Below are 19,949 nucleotides of genomic sequence, written 5' to 3' on the forward strand. Positions count from 1 at the left end.
GTTGCAGGCCAGTTCCCAGCTGGGGACGCACGAGAGGCAACCATACATTGATATTTCTCTCCCTCTCTCCTTCCCTTTCCCTCTAAAGATAAATAAATAAATAAATTAATTAATTAATTAATTAATATTTTTTAAAAAAGTCCTAGGGAGGTGGCGCGGGCTGTTGCCACTCAGTGGATTGACCACGGGCCTTTTGAACAAAGGGTTGTAGATTCTATTCCCAATCAGGACTCGTGACTGGGTTGCAGGCCAGGTGTCCAGTAGAGGGCGTGCGAGAGGCAACCACACGTTGCTGCTTCTCTGCCTGTTTCTTCTCCCTTCTCCTCTGGCTAAAAAATAATAATAATAAAATAAATAAATAAAATATATTTTTAAAAGAAAGTCCCAGGGAGATAACTAGAGGGACCTGCAGTTTTGCACCTGGAAAGCCGGAGTGTTGGATAGTTGAGAAGGCTCAAGGTACAAAGTTTCATATCCACCGCTATGTGGACTCAGTTCTTGGGGCCAGAAACATAGGGGCTTGTCTCCTGGGCCTGGAGATCGGGGAAGGTATAGGGTGGGGTGATATTTGGCCATAGTGTCCTGGAGACTTCCGTGCTGAGTCTGGCGTCTGGATATCTGAATACCACTGAGAGTGTCTCCTGGATTTCTAAGACTGGTATCCTGGCCCCGGGTTCTCTGGGCTGTATAGGAGGTTGAAAGAGGGTGGGCTGGACTAGAACGCACAAAATCCCTGGGGACCAGGATGAATATTCCTGTGGTTCCTGACTGGGGGTGGGACGAGGGGCGGGACCGGACTCTCCACTTACCCAGTATGGAACACGCACGCGCGGGCTTTCTCTCTCTCTCTCTCTCTCTCTCTCTCTCACACACACACACACACACACACACACGCATACCACAAACACGCGCGAGCGCGGCCATTTCCGCCCAGCCGCGCCCCCGCCCCACTGCGCTCTGCTATCAGCACCGAGGACAGCGCCACCGCCCGAGTCAGGCGGGGCGGACGCCTCCGCGCCTCTGGGAGAGGGTCCTGTGCATCTGCTGAGCAGGTAAGAAGCTGCGGGGATCCCTTCCCTAAGCCCCATCCTCGTCCTCATTCCTAGACGGACAGGATGTTTGGGGCACGGGGTAACCCTGGGAGGGACCAACAGAGGGCGTGGGAGGGCTACAGCCTGAGGGAGCACAGGTGTAGGGACAAAGAGCCGGAGGGGAGGGAGAAACAGGCAGGAGCCGGCGGGGGAGCGAGCGAGCGACCCCAGGAGACTGAGCCCAGACAATAGGCAGAGGACAAGGGGTACAAAAGGGGGAGCAGCGATAAGCTGTTGGGGGCACGGACAGAAGAAGCAGGGAGAGCAGAAGGAGGCGTGGGGGCCGCGGCGGTCACGAGGACAGGTGTGAAGACAGAGCTCGGGATGCGAGGTAGAGACGAACGGCCAAGAGTTTGTGGGTGCCCAGCAGAGGCAGCACGGCGGCCCCCGACCCCCACATTACCCACAAGAATGGGAGAGGAAGAGACTGAGTCTCCGCCCTCAGAGCCAGCTGTGGGGGCGGGGCCAGTTGTGGGCGCCTGGACAGAGGGGCAAGGCCGCCCCTCCCATCCTCTCTGGTCTCGGGATCCGAGTCTAGGGTCCCACGCTGGACAGAGCGCAGCCAGACCGCTCCTCTTGGGCTTGGCTTGGGTACTTAAACTCGGTCAGTTGTCGTGGCAACAGGCCGTTGCCGGGGCAACCATCCTGGCTCTGATCCTGCCCTAGCAGAGCATGGCAATGCTAGGGGCACCCCGGTGCTCTGATTCCCACGCTCACTTTTGGCCGCTTCCGATTCAGATCCTAGAGAGGTGCAAGGAAAGCGTAAAAATGAGCGGCATTCCAACGGGGACCTCGGGGCATGGAAGTGTCCCTTTGGGATGGAACTAGATGCTCGAAAGCATCCCTAGTGCGCTCCATCCGTCGCGGGGAGGTTGAAACTACAACCCCCAATATGCCCCGCGGTGGACGGTTGATTCCTGTGCAGCCGCTCGCCCTGGGGGCCGATGGGAATTGGAGTTCTTTGTTGTTGGGAGGACTCAAAGGTTGCACGGGGTGGGCGTGGGGGACTAGGACGCTTTGGTACCTCCGCAGAAAGGACCCTAGGACCCCGCTGCCATGTTTCCGGAGCCCTCAACCCCCGGGCTTCCAACGCCCGACACGCCTCCGGACTCGAGTCGCCTCAACCACGGCCCCGGTGAGCCAGAGCAGGGGCTGGAGCCGAGGGAAAAAGAAAGCCTGGTCAGGGTTTTCAGGGCGGCGGATGTACTCGGCTGGCGGGCTGGAAAATCCGGGTGGGATCGTAGTCAGAGTCCTGGACTGGAATCTAACTGAAATGGAAAAAGAACAGGTGTGCAACAAAAACGAGAACCCGAGCATGGGGCTGGGAATGAAATGAGATCTTGGAATGGCGAATTGGAGAATCCACCTGTTCCTTCTTTTAAATAAAATGGAAACAGGCCCAGGAAGGTGTTAAGGCTTCTAGGAGCTTCAGGAGCTGAGCAGAAAAATTAGAATGATGGTGGAAGTGATAGGCACCCCCCCCCAAAAAAATTGATGTCAGGCTGGGATAGGGCATCAAGTCGCTTTATAGGTGAGATGAGTTGCAAGGAAAACATGGGAATAAAACGGAATGGAAATGGCTGGAAGGAAAACAAGGCCAGGATTTCAGCTTCTGCATATCACCGGGGCTGAAACAGACAGTTTGCTTTTCAGGACCTCAATGTGTGTTGTGTCCATGTCTTCTGTAGTGCCCCCCTGGGCCCTGGCCACAATCGTGCTGGTCTCAGTCCTCCTCGTCTTCAGCTGCTGTTTTTGTCTCTACCGGAAGCGTTGTCGGAGGCGGATGGGCAAGAAAACCCAGGCCCAAGCCCAGGTCCACCTCCAGGAAGTGAAGGAGCTGGGCCGGAGTTACATCGACAAGGTGTGGCTTGGCCCAGTCCCACCACCCTGCCCCTTCCTGCACCCCTGCTCCTCTCCGTGGCCCAGCAGCCTCAGACCCCTCTCTTTTCCCTCCCATGCCCGCCTTACTCACCCATCTCCTCTGTGTGTCCAGTTTTGCACTGGATCCTGGGGACCTGGCAATGGACCAGACACCAATCACTGTTCACAAGAACCTTCCAGTTTAGTGGGGAAGTCAGACACTCGTACGTTCACAATGCAAGGTGGTATGTGTCACATCAGAGGCCGTACTGGGTGTATGGGTATACAGAGGAAACACCTGGCAGTGTAGACGGTCCCAGAAGGCTTCCCCACAGAGGTGACTTCTGAGTCCCAGGGGACACACAGAGCTAATGCAGAGCAGAGACATTCTAGCTCAGAGGAGGAGCATATGCTGAGGACTGAAATCCAGGTTCTCAGGTGTATTTGGGGGAACAGTGAGTCATTTTCACAGTGGGTGGGGCATAGAGACTGCTCTGGAGTAAGGGAGCTGGAGGGCCCTGGTGGTGTCCACACAATGAGGTAAATTGGGAGCCACGGAAGTTTTGACCCCAGGAACAGGGTCAGATGGGTGTTAGGATGAACCCCTGAAGTCCATGTGAAAGGCAGACCTGGGGCAAGGAGGCCAGGGAGGAGGTCACCCAGCAGCCCTGAGAGGATGAAGGAACCATGAGTTGGAAGAAGCCAATGGTGTGGGGAAGGAAGGCTACAGGTGCAAGGACCTGAGTGAGCATTAGATCCCTGAAAGCAGAGTGTGATGATGCTCACCCGGGAGCCAGAGAGCCCTGGGTTTCCAACCAGCTGTGTGGCCTTGGGGAATTCACCGTCCCTCTCCGAATCTCGAGTTTGTGGTCCATAACTGTACTTGCCCCCCTCCCTTCTCAAAAAGTATCTGTTATAATTCTTACCCACAGGGATGCCCTTAGGGTGCTGGTAGCCCATTTCTGTCCCTACCCCTTAAGCCAGTGACTTCCAGAGTCCAATGCATCACAATGACCCTCAGTACTCGTTGAAATGAAAATTCTGACTCTTGCATAAATCTGCTGAGTCAGAATCTCTGAAGCAAAGGCATTTTGCCAGACTCATTAGGGAAATTCTGACTCACGTTGAGTTTTGAAAACTGGTGGCTTAGGGGAAGGAGAAGCCTTCTGATCTTGCTGTTCTAGTTCAGAATGGCAAATACACAGTGTATGTGCCAATTTGCCTCCATCTTTTGCAACGTCCAAATAATGCATCAGCTTCCACAACCCCAATACATCCACTAACATGTGAAACAAAAGATCCTGCCTCCTTCCTGTAGGCAGTTAGACACTCTTACACTTGTTTTTCTAGGCAACTATCGGTGTCTGTTTTACCATCGTCTCACCCCCCCCAACCATATCAAACATCACTAATCAAACACTGAAAAAAACACTACACCTTGTGTTGCTATGGTGAGTCCCTGCCTGTGGCAGACATCACTAATCGAACACTGATTCTGCTTAGCCTGCAAGTGCTCAGGTATAACCCAGAGATGTGTGAGTTTCCTTTGGCTTCTGTGCCTGGAGGATAACACGCTCAGGGGAAGAGTTCACCTGCCCTTGTCCTGGCTCCCTAAGGTGCAACCGGAAGTGGAAGAGTTGGAGCCGACCCTGTCGGGGCCTGGGCAGCAGGCGGCAGAGAAGCACGAGCTAGGAAGACTGCAGTACTCGCTGGATTATGATTTCCAGACTGGCCAGGTGGGCATGGAGGAGGGGGCAGGCCTTGGAGGGGAGGGTCCCAGGAGGGTCCAAAAAATGAAGCTAAGACTAGGGGCCCCTCTTCACTGTACAGCTACTGGTGGGCATCCTGCAAGCTGAGGGTTTAGCTGCCTTGGATCTGGGCGGCTCTTCAGACCCCTATGTGCGGGTGTACCTGCTGCCTGACAAGCGGAGGCGGCACGAGACCAAGGTGCATCGGCAGACACTGAACCCGCACTTTGAGGAGACCTTTGCCTTCAAGGTGAGCACCTGGCCTCCTCAGGGCCCCGCACTCGGCAGCCTGCCCCCAGTCCCCGGGACACTGGGGGCTGACCCCTTCTGCTTTTGCTGGAGGCAGCTCCCAGCTCTGGAGACTATCCCATGGGCCCTTGAGTTGTCCCCTTTGGCACTACGGACCCCTGGGCTGTCCCCTTGGCTCGGGGTTGTCCCACTCCGGCCCCCTGGGCCCCTCGTTGCCCCACTCGTCGCCTCCCACCCTGATGTGCTGTGCCTCACTTTCTTTTTGACTTTCTGCTCTTCACCTGTGCTCTCTCTGTGCTCCCCCACCCAGGTGCCCTACGTGGAGCTGGGAGGCAGGGTACTGGTCATGGCGGTGTACGACTTCGACCGCTTCTCCCGCAACGATGCCATCGGGGAGGTCCGGATCCCCATGAGCTCCGTGGACCTGGGGAGACCAGTGCTGGCATGGCGGGAGCTGCAGGCCGCTCCTCGGGAGGAGGTGAGCTCCTGCTGCGACTGCTATCCTGCATGGGTCAGCCCACCGCAAGCCCGAGCCAATCAGATCACAGGCCTCTCGGACGCCCCGCCCCTTAACCCCCGCTCAACCCCGCCATTCTCCAGCCCTTCCACCTGCTTCAGAGTGAAACCTCCGAGGACTGTCCTGGTGTTAACTTCGGACCTTTCCATTCCAAAACGAGGGGGAAGGACAGAAAGGTCGCAGAGGGGATGGATGTGCAGTGGGGGCTCGGGTAATAGGCCCCTCTTTGTCTTTTAGCAGGAGAAACTAGGGGACATCTGCTTCTCCCTCCGCTATGTCCCCACTGCTGGAAAACTCACCGTCATCGTCCTGGAGGCTAAAAACCTGAAGAAGATGGACGTAGGAGGGCTGTCAGGTGTGGGAGGCAAGGAAATGGTCGTGGTGGTGACGGTGCAGGGTGGTCCTCTGGCTAAGGCTGACCATCTCTGGGCCCAGAGGGTCTCTCCGGGGAGAGGGAGGTCCAGGCTGCCAGAGGGCGTCTTGGGGGAGAGAGGCCCAGGCTGTCACGGGAGGCTATAGATTCAATTTGGGCGCAGAGAGAGGAGACCTGAAGGGGCATGGGGCATCTCGGTGTTGTTCCAAAGAAGTCTCATGCATCCTCCTCATTCCGATCCCCCTACCAAGCTCTAAGACGGCTCCCCTCTCTCCCCAGATCCCTACGTCAAGGTCCACCTGCTGCAGGGAGGCAAAAAGGTGCGGAAAAAGAAAACGACCATCAAGAAGAACACCCTGAATCCCTATTACAACGAGGCCTTCAGCTTCGAGGTGCCCTGTGACCAGGTCCAGGTGAGCTAGACCCGCCCTGAACCCCCCCAGAACAGCCCCAGGCCCTTAGAAACCTCGTTGCTAGAGGAAAGGAGACTTCTCAGCAACCTCCGGAAACCAGGGCCTGGGGTTATCATGTTGTGTTTCCAACTTCCTTCTAGGAGAAGCAGGTTACCCCGCCCCCTAGGCCAGGCCAGGGTGCCCCGCCCCCTCAGGAGCCTTGGTTACTAAGAGACTTCTCCATAACCCTTGAGGGATATGTCCCTCTACTCATTGAAGGGTTCTGGAGGTTTGTCCCCCTTAGGAGGCTCCTAACAACCCCCTTAGCGATGGGATCTGAAGCTTTTCTTGCCTGCGGAATCTGATCAGGGAGGAAACATTACAGAGTCCCTGTCCAACTGCAGGGCTCTCCCCCTTTAGTCCTCAGTCCCTCCCCGCCCCAGGACCCTACGAGGGCCCCCAGGACTCACGGAGGGAGGGACTATCCTTAGCAACACTCCCCAAGCCCCTCCTGGTGCCACTGTGCCCCACTCTCCTGTCTCCCCTTCTGCCCACCCCAGAAGGTCCAGGTGGAGCTGACTGTGCTGGACTACGACAAGCTTGGCAAGAACGAGGCCATCGGGAGGGTGGCTGTAGGGGCAGCGGTCGGCGGGGCTGGCCTCCGGCACTGGGCGGACATGCTGGCCAACCCGCGGCGGCCCATTGCCCAGTGGCACTCGCTGCGGCCCCCTGACCGAGTGAGGCCGCTGCCAGTGCCCTGATCCCACCCTAAAGCCTCCGACCCCAGACTTCTGGCCAAAGCCCTGCCCAGGCCCACCCTCAGCATTCTCTGAGCACGAACCCCCACCCTCACCCCTCCTCCGAAACCACTGGACCCATTCCTGCCTCCTCACCCATTACACCGATCATGGTAACTTGCCAGCTTCCCCACCACGCATACCCAGAAGCCCCAGGGCCCCTGGAGGAGGGGAGCAGTTTGGCCTTCCCCCAACCCCCCCACCGTCCCACCCTCTGCTTTGACAATCAGTAATCCCCTCAGACTGTCCCCTTTGCCCTACACAGGATCGCTACCCTGTCCCCAGTCTCATTCCAGCTGCTCCTGGGGGCAAATAAATACTCAGCAACTCTGGTGGCCTGGCTGGGTGCTCTTATTGGGGGAGGGGGCAGAGGCAAGGACTGGAGCCCAAGAGGTGGCTTCACTTTCAGGGATGTGATACCACAAGGGGTAGTGCCGTCCATCTTCAACATGTACTAAGGGGAACACCCTCCCACCCACCCACTCATCCGCCCATTCATTGGTTCACTTACTCATTCCCTCCCCCCCCCTGAGGACTGTGAGGAATCGATGAGAATTTGCTTGCTTATTCGGGAATTTATCGTGACTTGTCCAAGTTCATGTAGAGGAGAGGAAGCAGAGAGCTCAGGCTCTCTGGGTGCTGGATGCAGGAGCTGACCTGACTTTGTGGAACTCACAGACGGGTTCTCCCCTGGCCAAGGCCTCTCAGCCAGCAAGGGACCGAACAACGTGTAAACCCAGGCGTGGCCGACACCAAAAGTCACATTGTCAAGCATCCTGCCATCTTGAATGTAAAGTAGCGGGCATCACAGGGTGGACCGTTGTGGCCTTTCAGCTGGACAGGCAGGAGCAGAACTCAGAGGACAATCCCCAGCAGGAATTGAAAGGATGAGTGGGATTCTTCTGGGAGGTTAGGGGGAGGATGTTACAAGCAAAGAATACAGTCCTGGAGGCAGGAGAGGCCAGCGCTTCCCGTGTTGTGCTGTGACCGGCTGTGTGTAGTTTGCCCATTGCCGTGGTGTAAATTCTCCCATTGAGGCTGATTTCAGGCCTCCAGTGCGAAGTCATCAAATACGGAATTGAGAAGAGATATATACTAGCACACCAATCTAGTGCTTCCAAGGGTCAGGATGATGATCCTAAAATGTAAGGAAAAGCCAAAGAACCAACAAACGACCCACCAAAAAACCCACTCAATAGTCAAGATAAATAATATTTTCATGCCATATTTACAAAAATTTAATGAAGTCTACAATGAACAAAATATCAAAAAATTTAAAGCCCTGGCTGGTGTAGCTCAGTGGACTGAGCACGGGCCTGCGAACCACACAATCGCGGTTCGATTCGCAGTCAGGGCACATGCCTGGGTTGCAGGTCAGTTCCCGGTTCCCGGCAGGGGATGCATGAGAGGCAACCATACATTGATATTTCTCTCCCTCTCTCCTTCCCTTCCACTCTAAAGATAAATAAATAAAATCTAAAAAAAAAGTTTATAAAAAAAATTAAAGATGGGAACTGACCTTGCACTTGGACCACTGTGCCTCATCCTAATCCCAGCCCTGGTTTTAATAAAACTATCTACCACGATAGCTTGTGGTCACAATTTACCAATTTAATTTTTTTAACTATTGTGTTAAAATGATATTTCCTTCTTACAGGTACAATTTAACACTTAATAGTAAAATATAGTAAAATAAGTGATGAGTTTTGAGTATTACCTTTAATGCAATGCATTTAATTGAAATTTAATTTTTAGTAATTTAGTAAAAACATTGATTTTTATTAATGACTATGTGTAATACCCAGGTCACAAAATTCCTGAGAATTTACCAACTAGGGGCCAGTGCTGGCTGGCTGGAACACATTCCTGCCAGGTGAGAAGCCCTGCGTGGTAGAGGCAGGGTGTGAAGAGAGAAAGGAGACACAAACATACAACATATATTTTTTTAAAGTCTAGGCCACTTGACTTTAACTTGGATTAATCAAGATTCCGTTCAGGTTTCTCTAATTTTGAATCAACCCAGGCTTCACCCATCCCAGAAATTTGGACGTTCCCACGCTCGGCCCCAACCTCTTCCTGCATCGTCGTCATGACAACCGCGTCCTCACGCCTTCCTTTTTCCTAGGCCAGGGTAGTCTTTCCTCAGCGTTCCCATTGGCCAAAAGTTTGAAGTGGGCGGGTTCTGCTCGCTCACATTGGTGAATTGATAGTGTCCGTGCTGGTTCGCATATTCCCATTGGCTGATTGATAAAAAGGGCGGGGTTTATGGACAGCAGTTTGTGGGGTGGGAGCCGGACAAACTGCACAGCACCCAGGAGCGAGGGAGGGGAAGTCCCAGCATATTTGGAAGGATAAAGGTGAGGGGGTGTGTTACCTAGAGGAAAGGGGGAAAAATCAGGGACGGCGTGAAGGGAATGGGTGGGCGACGCAGAGATGATATTTGGGGATTCCCTGGATGCCTGTCTCGCAGGGGGATGACCACACCGGCAGGCTCGGGTGCGGGCTTCGGCTCTGTGTCTTGGTGGGGCCTGTCTCCAGCGCTGGACCTGCAGGCTGAGTGTGAGTCCCCCATCCAGGGACCACATCTGTCACAGCGGCTACCGTCACAGCCTGACAGATGGTGCGCTAACGTTCTCCGAGGCTCCAACGGCGGGGCCGGGGGTGGGGGCGGGGACCCCCTAAGTGGGCAGCTCAGAGGCCTCTCTGAGAACTACGAGTCCCAGAATGCTTAGAGGCACAGCTCCCTGTAGAACCTAAGTCAAAGGTGCAAGTCCTGCTGGGAGTTGTAGTCCCTGGTGCTGGGGGGCGGCTGCAGAGGGCGTTCTTCAGGCCACAACCTCATCCTGCTCTTGCCTTGTCAGGTCCTCCTATGGCCCCAGACTCGCAGGCCAATACAGAGCACGGGCCCCCCGAGCTAGATGTGTTGCTGCTGGGTTCTGTGGATGGGCGCCATCTGCTACGAACCCTGGCCCGGGCAGCGCTCTGGCCTCGCAGGAAGTTCCACGTGAGCTGGGATTCTGGGGTGTGGAAGGAGGAGGATGAGGATGAGAGTCCAGATTCCTGAGTCCTTCAGGGAGGGGGATCTGGAGGCCCGAACCTCAACGTCTGAGGGAGGTGGGAGCTAGGAGCCTCCCCCTGTGTCCTGATGAAGTGTCTGGGGTTGAGGGTTCCCGGATTCAAGTGGAGAAAAAAAACCTATGGATAGTCCTGAGTAGTGTCAGGGAGGAGACTTCTGAGAGCCTAGACGCCTGTGTTTGAAGTGATGGGGGTTGGTGTACAGAACTCGTGGGTCCTGTCTCCCGCTCCCGAGTCTCCTAGGAGCCAGAGACACCGATCTCAGAGTCATTCTGCCCTGTCTATCCTTCCAGTTCTACGTGCTGGAGAATAATCTGGAAGCTGTGGCCCGACACATGCTGTTTTTCAGCCTAGCCCTGGAGGATCCTGAGAAGATGGGGCTGCAAGGTCAGCCGCCAAGGATCAGGGCATTCTGGCTCCCAGTCCCTTCCTCATCCCTGCAGGGATTATGGTTTTTCAATCGTGCAATGGGAAAACTGTGGACATTGTTCCCTATTTTATCATTTGCTCGCTCACTTGAGAGAATTCCAAGAAAAAATACACGCAAAACTCTCAGGATAGTGCCAGCATTCAAAACCTGCTACAGCAGGAGTTCAAAAGAGATCAGGGGGCTTCCTGAGAGCCAGTGAGTCCCCAGATGTGGGCAGGGTTTGGCTGAGCTGAGCTCAGTCCTGCCCTAAGCCTCCCACAGTGAGAGGTGTGACTCCCAGGAAGCCAGCCTGGAGGAGGCAGCCTCAGAAATGAGACTGAAAGAAGAAGTGGGAAAAGGAGGATGGGTGGGGTGGCAGAAAGTGATTATTTCCCAGTGACAATTTCAGCTGAGTGGGTAGAACAAAGTCTGGACTTGGATAAGCTGCATTTCAGATTCTGGCTCTCCTTGCTTTGTGACTCTAGGCCAGCATCTACCCCTTTCTGGGCCTCAGTTTCTGCATTTGTGGAGATCCTGAAAGTTTTTTGCTCCACAGAATATTGTGCTTTTCAAGGATTCAGTGAAAGGAAAACACGCATAGCTCTCAGCTTCTGATAGAGACTCCGTACCTATTAGCAATTGTTACCATTATTATGGATGGTGGCTGTCATTAATAGCTCAGGACATTCATAATACACTGCATACAATTTACAGTGCGCTTGGTATACAACTAGTCCTATCTGTATCTGTCTAACTAAAGGTACAGAGTTGTCTAATCTAAGGTTCTTAAACAAATAAGATGAAACCATTTATAGGGATATATTGACATAAAGCTATACTAAAATGTATAGCTTTATTTTATAAGAACCTTAACTAAAATAAAACAATTTATACAATAATATTTTCACACATATGTGTCTTCATCTTTATCTATAAGCCTTTCTTTTTTTAAAACTTAAAACATAGTTCAAGTACAGTGGTTGCCTTTTCTTTTTTAAAATATTTTATTAATTTATCTTTAGAGGAGAAGGGAAGGAGAAAGGGAGAGAAATATTAATGTATTATTGCCTCTCATGTCTCCCCCACTGGGAAGTAGCCTGCAACCCAGGCATGTGCCCTGACTGGGAATTGAAGCAGGATCCTTTGGTTCGTAGACCCGTGCTGTCCACTGAGCTATATCAGCCAGGGCAGAACCTTTTCTTTTTTTGAGTCAAAGGGAATGTAAACGTGCAGTTCAGGATTGGGGTTACTTGGAAGGGGGAAAGGAATAAGCGAGGAGACCTAAATGAGATGTAAATTATGCTTCGCATTCCAGCTATTGGGTTGGGTGGAGGGTTTGCTTATTATTGGGTCCGTTGTGCTTATTATGACCAATGGTAAGATTCTGTAAAGAAAGTATGTGTTGCCTCGGCTGGTATAGCTCAGTGGATTGAGCGCAGGCCTGCGAACCAGAGGATGGTGGTTCGAATCCCAGTCAGAGCACATGCCTGGGTTGCAGGCCAGTTCCCGGTTCCCAGTTTCAGGTAGCGGACGCACGAGAGGCAACCATACATTGATATTTCTCTCCTTCTCTCCTTCCCTTCCCCTCTAAAGATAAATAAATAAAATCTTTAAAAAATCTTAAATAAAAAAAGAAAGTATGTGTTATATAGACTGTCACTCTATAAGCAGGGCATGAAACACTGGTCTCATTTCTGGGCTCACTCCTCTGCTTCCCCCCATTCCTTTTCTCCTCCATCCCCACAGAGAAGAGCGAGGTCTTCCTGGAAGTGTGGGGGAACTCGCTGCTGCGCCCCTCGGTGGCCGCCTTCGTGCGTGCCCAGGCCGAACGCCTGGCACGCCTGGTCCCGGAGCCGGACCGCCTGGCGGAGCAGCTGCCCTGGCTCAGCCTGGGAGCCCTGAAGGTGCCTCCGCCTGGCCTCTGTCCGTCCGTCCATCGCCGCCTGCGATCTGGGTGGCCACCGGAAGAAAGGAGATGGGTGGTCGAAAAGGGTTTGCGTTGAAGAAGTGGGCTGGGGGCGCAGATGTTCGAATCGCAGCTCCCAGTTGCCAGTGTGGGATTTGGCCTAGGGGGTGGCTTCTACTCTCTGAGAACCGGGAGAATCGTGCCCACACCCTGGGATGGAAGGGAGGGTCGGTCAAACAGGAGAGGCCGCTCTCCCTGCAGCCCATTTCCCTCGGCCTCTCCCCACGCGTGCCTGGATGCGCAGTTCCGTGAGCGTGACGCCCTGGAAGCCGTGTTCCGCTTCTGGGCCGGCGGGGAGAAGGGGCCCGAGACCTTCCCCATGAGCCGCCTGTGGGACATGAGGCTGCGCCACTATCTGGGTTCCCGCTACGACGCCCGGCGCGGTGTCAGCGACTGGGACCTGCACATGAAGCTTCATGACCGTGGGGTGAGCGGGCTAGGGTACGCCCAGTGCTGGGCGTGAAGGAGGCAGGGCCGGGGGGGTCCTGTACAGTGTTCACGGAGACCCCTCTTCCCACCCCGCCCCAGGCCCGAGTCATCCACATCTGCGAGTTCAGGCGCTGGAGGGACACAGGCGTCGCCTTTGAACTCAGAGATTCCAGCGCTTACCAGTTGCCCAACCGGACTCTGGCGTCCGGGCGCCTTCTGAGCCACGTGCGTGTCCATTCCCTGTCCTGGCCATCTCCTTCTTTGGGGGGAACCCAGAAGCTCAGGTCCCCAACGTCAACGTCACCCGTCTCCTCTCTCCCTACTTTTCTAGCGTGGAGAGCGCGTGGCAGCGCGAGGGTACTGGGGGGACATCGCCACGGGGCCCTTCGTAGCCTTCGGCCTTGAAACGGACGATGAGAGCCTCCTGCGGACCAGCAATGGGCAGCCGGTCAAGGTGAGCGGTACCAGGCTGGGTTCGCAAGGCCCCGCCTTCTGCATTCCAGACCCCGCCCACAAACTTCTGGGCTGTGCCTCCACGGGCTAGGCCCCACCCATCTCTACTTCCTAAACTCAGTCCCAAGCCTGGGAATCCAGGCTTGCTCCTCAGAAGCAAGCTCTGGATATTGGGGGCACGCAAAAGATGGCATATTACTACGTATTAAAACCACCTAGGTTTTAACCCAGCACCTGGCCACGCCCCTGCCCCTACAGACTGCAGGCGAAATCACGCAGCACAATGTGACGGAGCTGTTCCGAGCTATGGCCGCCTGGGGGCACCCGAGCGCCGCCCGAGGAGACCCCGATGAGGTTCCAAGCAATGCAAACGCAACTCCGGACCCTGGTAGGCGAGGGACTCAGCTCTGCCCCGTTGAGATGGAGACTGCTCGGGTAATAAAATGGACACATCATCTCCTGGGGGCGAATGGGACCCAGACGCTGCCCCGGGTTTCAGGGTCCCGGTGTTTCAAGTACCAGCGCGGACAGATTTGGTTCCCACTGCCTGGACTAGGGAGCGCCCTTCCTGACAGTCCATGTCTTTTGCTCTCCTCTTTGTAGATATCTCTCTTTCCTAAGTCCTGACACCATTCTCAGCATTCTTAATTCCAGTGGTAGAATTCAGTTCCTACCAGCAGAAGGCTAAGCGGCCAAGAACATTCTAACATGGTGCTGGGTCCCAGGTCACTTTGGAAAGAAAACCCCTCTTTCCAAATCTGGTCATGCCTCTTTTTTCCCCTTAAAATTTATTTTTTATTTATGTTTTAGAGAGAGGGGAAGGGAGAAACGGAGGGAAAGAAACATCCATGTGCGGTTGACTCTTGTGCACCCCCTACTGGGGACCTGGCTGGAAACCCAGGCATGTGCCCTGACTGGGAATTGAACCAGCCACGCTTTGGTTTGCAGGCTGGTGCTCAATCCACCCAGCCACACCATACAGGGCTGGTCCTGCCTCTTTCTAAGCATCCCAAACCTGGTCCTCCCCCCCGTGTCTGGATGCCCTGTCTGGCCATGGGCCACTTTCCCTCCCTCTCTTGAGTCTCAGTTCCCTGGACTGTAAAATGGGTTTCTGCCTACGGGAGGGACTGCCGAAGAATTTCCCAGGAATCCACCAGAAAGAAAGGATGAGAAAGGGCTTCAAGAGGCCCAGTGGTGTTATCTACGAGCTTTGTCCATCTGCCTAACTGTGCTGGTCTTCCCCAGCAGCCCCCAACCCGGGATCCTTCACTGTCCACTTCCTGCCCCTCGGTGCTGCCCAGGCACTTCACCACAAGAGCTGCTACAAGGGTCGGTTCCAGCTTCTCTATGTGGCCTGTGGGTAAGAGTTTCTGGGGTGGCCCAGGTGTCCCATCCTCAGCCCCAGGAGTTCAGGCCTCCAGGCCTTCCTCAGTGAGGGTTTCAGTCTCCAGCTCCTCCTCCCTCAAGACCTGCAAGTCTGAGCCTCACTCCTCCCATCTGTCTCTGCAGGATGGTTCACCTTCTAGGTCCTGAGCTTGGGGCCTGCGTGGCCCCCGGAGGACGCCTGATTGTGGAATTAGCCCGGTGAGCCAGCGGAGCGCAGGGCAGGGAACCAGGCTGGGGACCGAAAGCCGGGACCCCTCCTTACGCGTCCCTTCTGGATTTCAGGTACCTTGTAGACGTGAGGCAGGAGCAGCTTCAGGGGTTCTGTGACCGGGTTGGGGAACTGGCTGGGGCGGCTGGATTCGCCCCACAGCCCGGGACCAGGCCCTCGGAGAGCTTCGCGCGCTTCTGCAGGTCTGAGGACTCTGCTCCAGCACCTGCGGCTGTGGACTCCGGGATTCCTCGCTCTGAAACCCTGGCCCCGCCCCCTGAGTTACTGGTCGCGCCCTCTGAAACAATGAATTCTCCCTCCGAGGATCTGGCCCAGCCCCTGCAGGGTCAAACCCCACTCTCTGAACCCCTCCAACTGCCCTCCGCGTCTCAGGCTTCACTGGAGGCTTTGGCTCCGCCCACGGGGAGTCAGACCGAGAAACAGGAGGGTCTGCCTGGACCGTCGGAGATTACAACCCCCGTCTCTTAACTTCTCAAGTCAGGTCCTGGAATTAGAACCCTTCTCAGTCTACAACCTCCGCGTTCTCACTCTGCCCCAGAGGTGTCGCTCCACGTTTACACTCCATTTCTGAGATTTTCTCTGTTCTGTCCCTAGAATTCCAGGTGGTTTTCTCAGATTTCCACACCCGATTCCCGAGACTTTGAACGCAGACTCGAGGTCCAAGACCCAGGACTCAGGTCCCCTGTGTGGTCCCCAGGCGTCCGATTCCTCCCTGGGTGCTGGGAGATGTCTCCTCTCTCAGGGCCAGTCAGCACCCCTGTGGTCTAAATAAAGATGGTGGCGTCTTTTTCTCTGTGTCCTTGTGTCCTGTCCTCAGTCCGTCTCCAAGGCTGGGAGCGGGGAGGGGCCAGGAGAGGTCAAGAGAGGAGAGCCAAGACCAGATTTCTGGTTTTCCAAGTGGACTATGAGTGGATTTGCCAGGGATGTTGCCTGAGTGCCTAAGCACCACCCCCTACCTGGATCTTCAAATAAAGCTACAAAATTTATTCAGTGGACAACCAGTTTGGGGCCCAGAAACTGGCCATAAGGTGATGAAAAAGACAGACAAAGCTCCAGCTCTCATGGAGCTTACAGTTATAGTGAGGGAATGAGGCCTGGACTCCTGGGTCTGGGGGAGGAGGAACTGGGGGCCTGGACTCTTGGGGCTGGGGGAGGAGAGTCTAGGGGCCCGAACTCCTGGGCCTGAGGGAGGAGGGGCTGGGGCCCTGGACCCCTGGGGCTCGGACTCCTAGGACACAGTGAAAGGGGGGAAGTCCCCGTCCTGCACTGTGGAGGGGGGATCCAACTGGAGCACCGCCCGCCACACCCCTCACGCGCCCTGTTATCTCGCGTCCTGGGCAGTGGGAGGAGGGGGCAGCGGTATATTTAGTCCCTGCCTTGGTCCTTTATCAGTGTCCTCAGTGAGGCTTCGGCAGTCGGTCCGGGGCTGAAGTCCCTGGGGCTTTCAAGGTCACCGCGGACGGGCGTCCCCTCATCGACTCTCTGAGTTTCTTGTCCCTTCTCTGCCTCTGGTCTACCACCTCAGCATGGCGGACGAGTGAGTGAAGCTGGGACCGAGGTCTCCTGGGGTTCGAGGCGGTGGAAGGTGGGGGGTTTCCTCCAGGGTGAGAGCTGCGAGGCTGGAGCCCTGTCCTGAGAAAGGAGGTGGGACAGGACTCCTGGGTGACGGGGTGGGGTAAGGGTTTGGAATCAGACTCCTAGGACCCTGGACGGGGAAGATGGGGAGACCAGACCTCGGTCAGAGGGGCTTCTGGGGTCCCTTTGGAGACAGACTGGAGAGGCCACAGGCCTAACATTAACTCCCTTTCCTGGTTTCTCTCCCTCCAGGAGCGGCGATGCGGTGAGAGCAGGCGCGGGCCGGCCAGCGCGGCAGGGAGGGCGCTGCAGGGAGGGCTCTGGGGCGGGAGGCTGCAACTCTAGGAGAGGTCACGGACAGAGGTCACGGAGGGTTCTGGTGGTGATGTGGCTCCGTCCCTCAACCTCAGGGGGAGCCGCGCCCAGCCCCGGTTCGACGCCGGTCCTCCGCCAACTACCGCGCCTATGCCAACGAGCCCCACGCCAAGGTGAGGGTGGGTCAGGGCCCAGCCAAGGTGCACCAATCTGGGCCTGCTGTGCGCAGAGCCTGCCCAAGGTGCAAAGGGGTGGAGCCATGGCCTTAATGGAGGCGGGGTTTGGGTCATGGGTGGAGCCTAAGCAAATGACAGGGGGTTAGGGGGCGGGGTTTCGCTCTGAACCTTGTTTGGACATGCGTTTGATTAAGAGGTGGTGGGCGGTGTCTAGTCAGAGTCAGCGGCCCAGATTGGTGAATGGGATCGAGGGGCGTGGCCTCCCACACTGAGGTTCGGAGTTGGAGGCGGGCTCAAAAACTCCACCATGCTTAAGGGGGCGGGTTCTGAAGCCCTTCCCTCTACCCACCTTTGAATTCCACCCGCCTTCCTCCTTCCTCTTTCTATCTCATGCTGGCAGAAAAAGTCTAAGATCTCCGCCTCCAGAAAACTGCAATTGAAGGTGAGGGAGCCTAGGTGTTCTTGGGGGGCGGAGCTTCAAAGTAGGGGTGAGGCTTGGAGTGTTGGGTTTGGTGGGGTGGTTTGGCGGGGAGGGAGGAAGGGGCGGGAGCCCCTCAATGGCAGGGCGGGGCCTCGGAGTGGTGGACCCTGAGGGGGCGGGACTCTGGAAGAGGGAAAAACTGTGTCTGGGATTAGGAGGCAGCCCGGGTTGGGGCGTCCGCCTACTCGATCTTCCTCCCGCTCTCCAATGTGGCCTGCGGTTCGGCCTCCCCTCCGCAGACCCTGATGCTGCAGATAGCCAAGCAGGAGCTCGAGCGGGAGGCAGAGGAGCGGCGCGGGGAGAAGGGGCGCGCTCTGAGCACGCGGTGCCAGCCCCTGGAGTTGGCCGGCTTGGGCTTCGAGGAGCTACAGGTACCAGCGCCAGTAGGGGTCTCCTGGCCAGTCTGGGCTGTCCTGGGCTCCTATGTTCAGTCTTGCATCCTTGGGTCTCAGGTACCGTCACCATCCTTCCCCTTCTGCTCAGGACTTTGGGGGTCCAATCTCCCAATGTTTACCCTCACGCGCTCAGAAATATGGCCTGCAAGCTGCTTACAGTCTCAAAACCCAGAGGTCGGTTTCTCCATTTCTAATTCTGTCGATTCTCAGGATTCCTGGCCCTGGAGTTCCGCTTGGTTCACAGTCCCCCAGAGTCCAGCTTCAGCCTCCTTGAGAACCAGATTAAAATCCAGGTCCCCAGCCCCACCTCCCTCAGAACCACGCGTCCGTCCCGGGGCTTCCCCTGCCACCCACACCATGTTTCTTTGCCAGGACTTGTGCCGACAGCTCCATGCCCGCGTGGACAAGGTGGATGAGGAGAGATATGACGTGGAGGCCAAAGTCACCAAGAATGTGACAGAGGTGGGGGTCGTTCTGGGTCCCTTCAGGGTAGGGCGCCATGCCTGGGGCTGTGGTCTCAGCCTGGCCCCTGGAAGCGGCTTGAGGCTGAAGATCCCAGCGGACCGAGGTCAACTCCGTGAGTCCGCCAGGGCTCAGGCGGAAGGAAGACGACGATAATGTCTGGCAAGGCTGTTCCAGGCAGAGGGAGGTGGGACAGCAGGGAATATGTTTGTGGAGCGGTGTGGCTGGAGCGTCAAGGGTTGGTAAGGGAGCTCGGGCAAGGACGGGGAACCGTGAGACGCAGGTTCGCTGGACAGGGATGTGTCGGTGGTTTTCAGAGGGATGAGGCTGGGGCAGATTGAGCAGGGTTTGCAGCTCAGGAGGAGGCGCTTGGAGTTTGTCCCAGCCGAGGAGTGGGAGCCTGAGGTGGGAGAAGCCTGGGGGAGACCTGGGTGGGGACAGGAGGGCAGTGGAGGGTGGGAGAGTGAGGCAAGGGGGCAGTGGAGACAGCAGATTCCTCCTCCCCTTGTGCTCTCCTACCCCAGATCGCAGATCTGAACCAGAAGATCTTTGACCTCCGGGGCAAGTTCAAGCGGCCCACCCTGCGGAGGGTGCGGATCTCTGCAGATGCCATGATGCAGGCCCTGCTGGGGACCAGGGCTAAGGAGTCCTTAGACCTTCGGGCCCACCTCAAGCAGGTGAAGAAGGAGGACACGGAGAAGGTAAGTGTGGCTGGGCCAGGAAAGGGGGTGCTTAGATGAGAGGGGCTGGGGGCAATATTCCCAGGGCCTAGTCTCAGGGCAATTGGGTTTTGGAATTTCGGGGAGAAAATTTGGTAAGGAATCCTCAAAGGGAAGTATAGGATGGGGGCCCAGGAAGTACAACAAGGGGATCGGAAGTAGAAGGGGAAGACTAGAAGTGCATTAGGAGAAAGGAAGTAGCCTGGAGTCAGGTTACAGGAAGTGCAAAAGGGAGACAGGAAATGCAGGAAGGAGACAGGAAGTGCAGGAAGGAGACAGGAAGTGCAGGAAGGAGACAGGAAGTGCATGGGGCAAATTGGACAGGATTGTTGCTAGGGCAGGTGGTATTCCAGAACCAGATCCTTGGGCTCACATCCAGGACAGAGCAGTCCAGCAGGCTGGGAGGTGGGCGGAGGCTATTTGAGGGAACACACTCTAACCTCTGGCCCCATTTCCCCAGGAAAACCGGGAGGTCGGAGACTGGCGCAAGAACATCGACGCGCTGAGTGGAATGGAAGGCCGCAAGAAAAAGTTTGAGGGCTGAGCCACCCTTCCCATGCCTTGAGGAATAAAGTTTGTGTCTGAGCTGGGAGTGGCTGTGTGTTTACTACCTGGGGGGCTTGGGGGTGAGAGGTGGGAAGATTGAGGGCCGGGGTCCCCAAACTCATACCACACATCAGGAGCAGAGCTGGGTTCTCCAATCTGGGGCATTCTTGGCTCCTCTTCCTTATGGGGGGGGGGCACAGAGATGCTGAGATGGAAGCCTCAAAGGTCACCCAGAGGCACAGACAAAGACTGTGCCAGGCACCCAGGGAGAGAGACACATGAAGACCCAGAGGGAGAGGGGAAAAG

At 56.0% G+C, this 19,949-nt stretch overlaps 3 protein-coding genes across 7 annotated transcripts; all 3 read left to right on the top strand.

Annotated features, from left to right (window-relative positions):
* The first annotated feature begins 895 nt into the window (after positions 1-895).
* Positions 896-7,359, top strand: SYT5 (synaptotagmin 5). Of its 3 annotated transcripts, none has more exons than XM_037038109.1 (9): positions 896-1,052; positions 2,124-2,226; positions 2,780-2,952; positions 4,568-4,687; positions 4,782-4,949; positions 5,259-5,426; positions 5,706-5,820; positions 6,118-6,251; positions 6,791-7,359. In XM_037038109.1, exons 2-9 carry the CDS (start codon positions 2,148-2,150, stop codon positions 6,989-6,991), a joined length of 1,158 nt encoding a protein of 385 aa, XP_036894004.1. In that variant the 5' UTR covers positions 896-1,052; positions 2,124-2,147; the 3' UTR covers positions 6,992-7,359. The 3 variants fall into 3 exon arrangements, with proteins under 3 accessions (XP_036894004.1, XP_036894003.1, XP_036894002.1); XM_037038108.1 differs by having other exon boundaries at positions 897-1,052; positions 2,103-2,226; positions 5,703-5,820; XM_037038107.1 differs by having other exon boundaries at positions 897-1,052; positions 5,703-5,820.
* Positions 7,360-9,312: 1,953 nt separating this feature from the next.
* On the top strand, positions 9,313-15,769 carry DNAAF3 (dynein axonemal assembly factor 3). 3 transcript variants are annotated; one of them, XM_037038110.1, is made up of 12 exons: positions 9,313-9,384; positions 9,498-9,586; positions 9,889-10,031; positions 10,396-10,489; positions 12,258-12,415; positions 12,722-12,904; positions 13,006-13,131; positions 13,238-13,360; positions 13,618-13,747; positions 14,605-14,719; positions 14,869-14,943; positions 15,028-15,769. In XM_037038110.1, exons 2-12 carry the CDS (start codon positions 9,502-9,504, stop codon positions 15,440-15,442), a joined length of 1,647 nt encoding a protein of 548 aa, XP_036894005.1. In that variant the 5' UTR covers positions 9,313-9,384; positions 9,498-9,501; the 3' UTR covers positions 15,443-15,769. The 3 variants fall into 3 exon arrangements, with proteins under 3 accessions (XP_036894005.1, XP_036894006.1, XP_036894007.1); XM_037038111.1 differs by having other exon boundaries at positions 14,608-14,719; XM_037038112.1 differs by lacking the exon at positions 9,313-9,384 and having other exon boundaries at positions 9,581-9,647.
* Positions 15,770-16,384: 615 nt separating this feature from the next.
* Positions 16,385-19,682, top strand: TNNI3 (troponin I3, cardiac type). The gene is made up of 8 exons (XM_037038054.1): positions 16,385-16,511; positions 16,802-16,814; positions 16,960-17,037; positions 17,441-17,482; positions 17,761-17,892; positions 18,289-18,378; positions 18,903-19,079; positions 19,558-19,682. Exons 1-8 carry the CDS (start codon positions 16,501-16,503, stop codon positions 19,639-19,641), a joined length of 627 nt encoding a protein of 208 aa, XP_036893949.1. The 5' UTR covers positions 16,385-16,500; the 3' UTR covers positions 19,642-19,682.
* The last annotated feature ends 267 nt before the right edge of the window (positions 19,683-19,949 follow it).

Source organism: Sturnira hondurensis, unplaced genomic scaffold, assembly GCF_014824575.4.
Source record: "Sturnira hondurensis isolate 20B ecotype Veracruz unplaced genomic scaffold, ASM1482457v3 Scaffold0024124, whole genome shotgun sequence".
Classification (NCBI taxonomy): Eukaryota; Metazoa; Chordata; class Mammalia; order Chiroptera; family Phyllostomidae; genus Sturnira; species Sturnira hondurensis.

Excerpts from the sequence above, each read along its gene's own strand:
- SYT5 (XM_037038108.1), top strand. The coding sequence starts at position 2,148 with ATGTTTCCGGAGCCCTCAACCCCCGGGCTTCCAACGCCCGACACGCCT. Across the intron at positions 2,953-4,567 it reads GCCGGAGTTACATCGACAAG|GTGCAACCGGAAGTGGAAGA; the intron begins GTGTGGCTTGGC and ends TGGCTCCCTAAG. Across the intron at positions 5,427-5,702 it reads AGGCCGCTCCTCGGGAGGAG|CAGGAGAAACTAGGGGACAT; the intron begins GTGAGCTCCTGC and ends TTTGTCTTTTAG.
- DNAAF3 (XM_037038110.1), top strand. The coding sequence starts at position 9,502 with ATGACCACACCGGCAGGCTCGGGTGCGGGCTTCGGCTCTGTGTCTTGG. Across the intron at positions 12,905-13,005 it reads TGAAGCTTCATGACCGTGGG|GCCCGAGTCATCCACATCTG; the intron begins GTGAGCGGGCTA and ends ACCCCGCCCCAG. Across the intron at positions 13,748-14,604 it reads AAACGCAACTCCGGACCCTG|CAGCCCCCAACCCGGGATCC; the intron begins GTAGGCGAGGGA and ends GGTCTTCCCCAG.
- TNNI3 (XM_037038054.1), top strand. Across the intron at positions 17,893-18,288 it reads TGGGCTTCGAGGAGCTACAG|GACTTGTGCCGACAGCTCCA; the intron begins GTACCAGCGCCA and ends TTTCTTTGCCAG. Across the intron at positions 19,080-19,557 it reads AGAAGGAGGACACGGAGAAG|GAAAACCGGGAGGTCGGAGA; the intron begins GTAAGTGTGGCT and ends CCATTTCCCCAG.